The following is a 6,222-nucleotide window of genomic DNA, read 5'->3' as shown; positions in this document are numbered from 1 at the left end:
CGCGCCGTGCGCAGTCGGATCGAACGCGGCTCCGCCTGGTGCTGCAGGCGGAGAGCGGTGTTTGTGGGGGCTGCGGGCTCAGCGTCGCCTTTCCGTCCTGGAGCTGAAGAAAGTCAGTTGGTCTCTCCTTTGTCTGAACCTACCGCCAAATCATTAAAAGGCCCCTGCGGCTCTTCTGTGATATTATGAATGTGAATGATAAGTTTTCTTTAAAACTGTAGCTATATTGAGAAAGTTTCCATCTCTTTATCTGGGCCCCGGTCCGACAGAGATTTGCCTAATGGCAGGCTGCAGCTGGGATGCCCTCCTCCCAGCGCCTGGATGCCAGCTGCTCCTGGCATTGCAGATGCAGTCAGCGGTGCTCTGACTGCAGCTGCGACGTTCGATTGTTTCACTTTTACAGCTGTGTGCTTCAGAGTGTGTAGGCTCCGTGGAGGACATCTAGCAGATTCCAGATAGATTGCTTCCCTGGGACACTTGTTATAGGGTGTTGATCGGCAGACAGTGCAGATAGAGTTCTGGAAAAAAATGTCTTTTTCCTCTTAGAGGCTCCCTGTCAATCTTGTATTCTTGTTGTAGACCACTGCCCCATGGCATTCGACCAGAAACAGCTGAGGTTTGCCTGATCACAAGGGATGAACCAAATTTATCAGCAGAACAGACTGAAAATCTGTACAGGAAACTTTTAGTCCAGAATGGGACCAGGAGTGTTAGCCAGGTAAGAGAGATACAATATGGCACAGCGCGCTGCCATCATGTTTTGTACCAGTGAAAAGGGAGAGGAGCTGTTGCTTCCTCCTGTTGAATGTTCTTATCTCAATGGTGCTAAGTTAATGATCTCTAGAAAGATTTTTCTAACAATTCAAACAACAGTTTTTCTAAACTTCAAAATTTACTCAATAATTTTTTCAATTTGAAACAGGATCTTCAGTGATCAGATGTAGTTGCTAGATAAATGCTCAATATTTAATTTGAATGAGCTACTGGAAAAACAGTGTCAAAGAATATTTGAGTTCTTTGCAGCTGGATTGTCTACGCTACTAGCAGCTAAAGTAGAAATACAATGTTGTAATTTTATTTAAGCTTGATTTAGATGTTACCATGGACTCAAGTTCTGTTTGGTGATTTGCAGTTACTGTGCAAGGTACTGTGTCCTTTTTCTACTAATTGTCTTCAGCGTTCTGAAACGGCGCCCCGACAAACGACTGGCTGTGCACGTTAATTCTGCGCACTTGTGAGAAGCGTTCTGGGCTGTGTTTTCAGCGGTGAGGACTAAACTGTCACTTGCATTGCAGATCATCTCATACAAAACTCTCAAAAAAGAGTACAAACTGTTTGAAGCAAAGCGTCGCCTCCTGAACAGGTTTGATCTCTTTCTGTCTGATGAGCGGATTCGAAGGCTCTTGCCCTCACATCTAGGGAAACACTTCTATGAGAGGAAAAAGTAAGTCTTTAAATTCTGTATATCCACTTTGCATTAACTTTTTTAAGATTAGTCTTCTTAGTAATGTTTAGGTTGGTTGGGCTTGGTATTGCTTTGTTTAGTTTGTTTTGGATTTTTAAAATAATTTTAATTCCACCCATTTCTTTTTTTAGGGTACCTTTATCTGTAAACCTGAAAGCCAAAAATCTTGCTAAGGAACTACAAAAACATATCCAGGGGACTACGCTCCCGGTTACCAACAAAGGGTGCTGTTAGTAAGTATGAGTAGATTCAGAGTTCACTTTGTACCTTTTCACAGTTGTACCTTTACAAATTTTTAAGTGAGTTGTTTTTATTCCATTAATATATGAATAAAAGAGATGAAGGGTCACCATTCCAAACGTGGGTCATTTTGCACCTTGACTTGTATAAAGAAATGAGTTCTGCTTACTAAGTTTTACTGTAAAGTTTTACGTTTTGTCTCATTTTCCTTATACCTAAGGAGTTTCTAGGCAACTGTCGCTGCCAAACAGCACACAGAATCTTAGACAAGTATTACTGTTAGCTTAGATAAAACTACCTCCAAAATACTCTATTCTTTTAAGACTTTTTTCACTTAGTATGCATCTAAATTAATAATATGTTTAGTAATATAAGGCAGAAGTTGCATAGCCAAATACAGAAAGATCAGTACAGGTAAAGCTGTTCTGCTATTACAAAAGACTGCAGTCCTCTATGAAAGTTCAGATAATTGCTCATAAGTGAGCTTTTTAAATCTCTGGAAATGCCTCAGAACAAATAACTTGAAGTATGTTTATGTGCCAACATGTAAATATTTCTCTTCTTTCAGTACAGCACGTATAGGTCACACTGGCATGAAAGCTGATGAGATCCTGGAGAACATCATTGCAGCAGCAGGGGTGATTGCTAAGAAGTTACCAAAGGTACTGCTGATTAAGGCCAAGTCAGTTCATAACTCAGCCTTGTTGTTGTTTTTACTTAATACGCTGTTTTTGTGGTTGCAGAATTGGAAAAATGTAAAAGTTCTTCATCTCAAAACGCTTAAATCGGTTGCACTTCCGATTTTTACTGCAAATATCTCCAATTTGGATGAGCTTGACAGAAACCCATCTCTCAAAAAAAAGGAAATAAAGGTAAAGAAAAATTAGGCCTTCAAACTTTCCACAAAACCTACTGGAACAACTAGTTCTTTGGCTTCCTTTTTTGCATTGTAGCGTCAGATGTGTTGGGTTTAAACAGGCGTTTATGGCTGCAAATGGGTTAGCTGCTCCCAACTCAGAGCAGTTCAAATAGTAGTACTGATGAAATGGTGGAGACTCCCGGTTGCAAAGCAAACTGGAAATAAGTTAAGCATTTCTAGTCCTAAACTATAGGGAGCTGAGATTCATTCTTGGAACTTTTGCTTGTATTGTCTATTCATATTTGCCTTCTGAAAATATACTCATTAACATACATACATGGATTTGGACCATGCATCCATTATTTGTTGGCTAATCAGTGGCATCTGAATAATTCACAAGCTCGCTCATATATATCCGTGTATATGAGGGAGGCTCACCTACTTTTTAAGAAAAGAAAATAATCAGCTATTCCTTTGTACCAAGTTCTGCTTATTATGTTATTTTATCTAAAATAAATTTGGAGCATGCATAGTCTATTTGAAGACTCTAATCTTGACGTCATTTACTTATGAGCTATTTATTATAAACTTCTGAAAGTAATGCGTTTTTTAAAATATTTTTACATATGGTTGACCAGTCCAGATCTATTGAAAAACAACATTTAAATTAGTGTTGCTAGACTCTCTCATTTTTAACCATATTAAAACAATTATTGTACATTTAGAAATGTTACGGAGATTTGTCTGAGATACACTTCCAATTAATTCTAGAAGGGAAAGAACAAGAAGCCAAAGAAGGCAGCTAAAAAACTGAATTCAAGTCAAGTCACTTTGACAACTGAAAGCAATGCTGCTGCTGCTACCCAAGAGCTTGCTGTGAAAGAAAAAGCAGCAGTAGTCCAAGGAGCAGGTGATGATGATGATGAAGAAATTCCACAACTGGTGCCTCTGCAAACAACCACCTTAACTGAGCTGAAGGTAGTTGTTTAATAACGTTGAGAAACTTGCATTTCAGTTAAAACGAAACTTTAGTTTTGAACTGTTAAAGTAGTCCATTGCTTCTTAGGAGACTGGAACTGGATTTCTTGTGAATATATCATGAAAGGGAGAGTTAAATATATAGGAGGTGGTTTAGCTGGAGGGCATTTTGGTTTTGAGTGTGTGTTTTATTTTTTTGTAGTTAGCCCCTCTTAGAGACAAAGGAAGTCAGTGGTTGTTGTCCTGCTGCGAATTTTTCTGAATAGCAGCAGTTTTGTCTAGGTTGAATAACAAGCCTGAAGTCAGAAGAAAGGGTGAATGTTTGAGAAAGATCTTCATACTTAATTGAGTAAATAGTATTTTTTTTAATACAAAATTTATTGTAAAATTAAATTCTAATGTATTTTAATGTATCATTTTCTGCCTGGAGTGCAAAACTTTAAGAAAAACAAATAACGCTCTCTAGGATAGTAATATGCAACATTGAGAATCTCATAATGTAAATGGAAAACTAGCAACTTGCTTGAAATTCTTCACAGACTTATTGTGGATCGTGTCATTACTGTGTCTGCAAAACCACCAGACTGACAATACACAACATTTAATAAATACCTGGGAAGGGTGTTTGGATGAATAAAACAATAACAATTACAAATGTAACTTATACTACATTTGTGACTGGAGCATGTCCTTAAACTCTGTACCTAATGAGTACTTAACTGTACTTAAACAATGTTGCCCAAACTAAAACTGTGATTATGTGCTGGCCCACCAAACAAACAGTCGTACAGCTTGCTTCAAGCTGCTCTAACAACACAGGTCTAGGTTAGCTCATGTGGTGTGATCGGCAGAGGCCTGGAGCAGATGCAGCTGGAGTTGGGTTGTATGAACTGTTCTGATGGCAGCAGCCTTCTTTCATGAGGGCCGTTTGGGAATGGACCTAGTGCACAAATGGGAGTGCAGTCAGTTTGTGTGTGTGCAGCGGGACTCTACTGAGCCTATTAAGCCTGGAAATGCGGCAGGAAGAGGACTGTGGTCTAGGTCTCTGCCAGCAGAGGTCAGTGACTTGACTGGCCGAGGGGATCCTTGCATCTGTTAAACCTATTTACTTTCTTACTGTTTTGTTGATTTTTTTTTTTTCATTATTTAGTTCTGTGTTTAATCTTCTGCTTCTAGACTTAAGCATGAACAGATTATTGGGGCTAAAGCACAGTTCAGCTGATAGAAAGCATTTGTCATTTATAATGGTTTTTGTTGATCCTTCTCCTCGAAAGGTGTTTTTTAGGTGGAAGGGTAATATTTTTTTGGTGTCTTACATACAGAAAGTGGAACCAAGTCCAGAAAAAGGTGACAATGTGAGCAAGAAAACTAAAACACTCCTCAGTAAGAGAAAGAAACAGCCTCTAGCTCTGGAGACTCCAAAAACAAAACAAAGTTATAGAAGAGTGTGCAGACTTGCAGACATCACCAAAACAGAAAAAAGCCAAGCAGCTCAGCATGCTGAAGGAAGCAAAGAAAGAAAAAGAAATTAAAAAGACTCCCAAAAAGCCTGAAGCAAAGTCTTTTCCAACATCCAAAGCTGGCAAATCACTACAGCCAGCCAAGAAGTTTTCAAAAATGCCAAAGCAGACACCCCAGAAAGTGCACAGGCCACAGTCAGTGTGAACGTTGTCTGTTGTAACATATAGTTTACAGTGTTTATATAGTTATTCACTGGTGTCTTTTTAGTAAAAAAATACATTGATGAAGTAAAATAGCTTCTTAAGAAAATCTGATCCCAAGAGCTTTTTTCACTGAGACCTGTAAATGATTCATTTGTGTTTCCATGTGACTGATGAGCTGGAACAAATAAACTTGTGATCTTAATTGGCTCTGTTTCCTAATTTTGATTTTTTCCTGGCCCAAACTAAAAGCACTTAAAGAATTTAAGTGTCAGAGGGCAGGGAGGGGACTGTTCCAGAAGGAAAGCTGAGCAATATTGTGTAAGTGACATCTTCGTCAAGCTACCTTAGTTCTGGAACAGACAAGGGCTGAAGCAAGAAGCATGCATACCAAGGGCAGCAGTCTATTTAACATGTGATTTAAAATGTTAAATAGTTGTTACCATTTTTACTTAAATTGTTCAATATAATGAACACAGGGTGACATTTGTCAGTCATATTCCAGATAATTAAGTTAGCAGCCTGGTAACAAGCCAAACAATGTATTTTTTTAGCTATTTTTATCTAGGGTATTTGTATGCTTAAAAAAAAAAAGGACCATTTTACTTTTATTGTTTTATGCTTTGACCATTTGTGATGTCAAGAAAAATCTCCTTACCTTCAGTTCTGGGCCTTATTTCTGCTACTAGATCAACCTGAGTCAATCCCGGTGTGCTGGTTCCAATAGTTTTGTTTCTTCCATCTGAAAAATCACCAAAGGCTGTATGAACTTGGAGTGTGCCAGCTCGGCTACGTAAGCTTAGCTCTCTTAGATACAAGGTCCTCGTCACCACAGACCCATCTTCAACCCCTCTGACGCCTGGCAGAAGAGCCGGCTGCGCCAGCCGCCCAGACGAGCCTGGGGAGAGAGGAAGGGGCCTGTCGGGGGCGTCCGGCACCGCTGGCGGGACGAGGCTAGCGGCAGGAACCGGGTCGCGGCAAACGAGGCCTCAGCCACCGTCAGAGCAGCCTCAGGTGAG

At 39.6% G+C, this 6,222-nt stretch overlaps 1 protein-coding gene across 1 annotated transcript; it reads left to right on the top strand.

Annotated features, from left to right (window-relative positions):
- Positions 1-579: 579 nt before the first annotated feature.
- On the top strand, positions 580-6,201 carry RSL1D1 (ribosomal L1 domain containing 1; the record flags this gene model as incomplete). Its single annotated transcript, XM_010186079.1, is given in 9 exon segments — positions 580-718; positions 1,296-1,444; positions 1,597-1,698; positions 2,274-2,367; positions 2,449-2,577; positions 3,336-3,542; positions 4,865-4,969; positions 4,971-5,197; positions 6,039-6,201. Coding segments are annotated over 9 exon segments (1,315 nt in total), but the record flags the coding sequence as incomplete, so codon positions are not given.
- Positions 6,202-6,222: the final 21 nt, after the last annotated feature.

The sequence above is a fragment of the Mesitornis unicolor genome, unplaced genomic scaffold, assembly GCF_000695765.1.
Source record: "Mesitornis unicolor isolate BGI_N332 unplaced genomic scaffold, ASM69576v1 scaffold33146, whole genome shotgun sequence".
NCBI lineage: Eukaryota > Metazoa > Chordata > Aves > Mesitornithiformes > Mesitornithidae > Mesitornis > Mesitornis unicolor.
The sequence above is the reverse complement of the archived record's forward strand: the minus strand, read 5'-3'. Positions and strand labels throughout refer to the sequence as shown.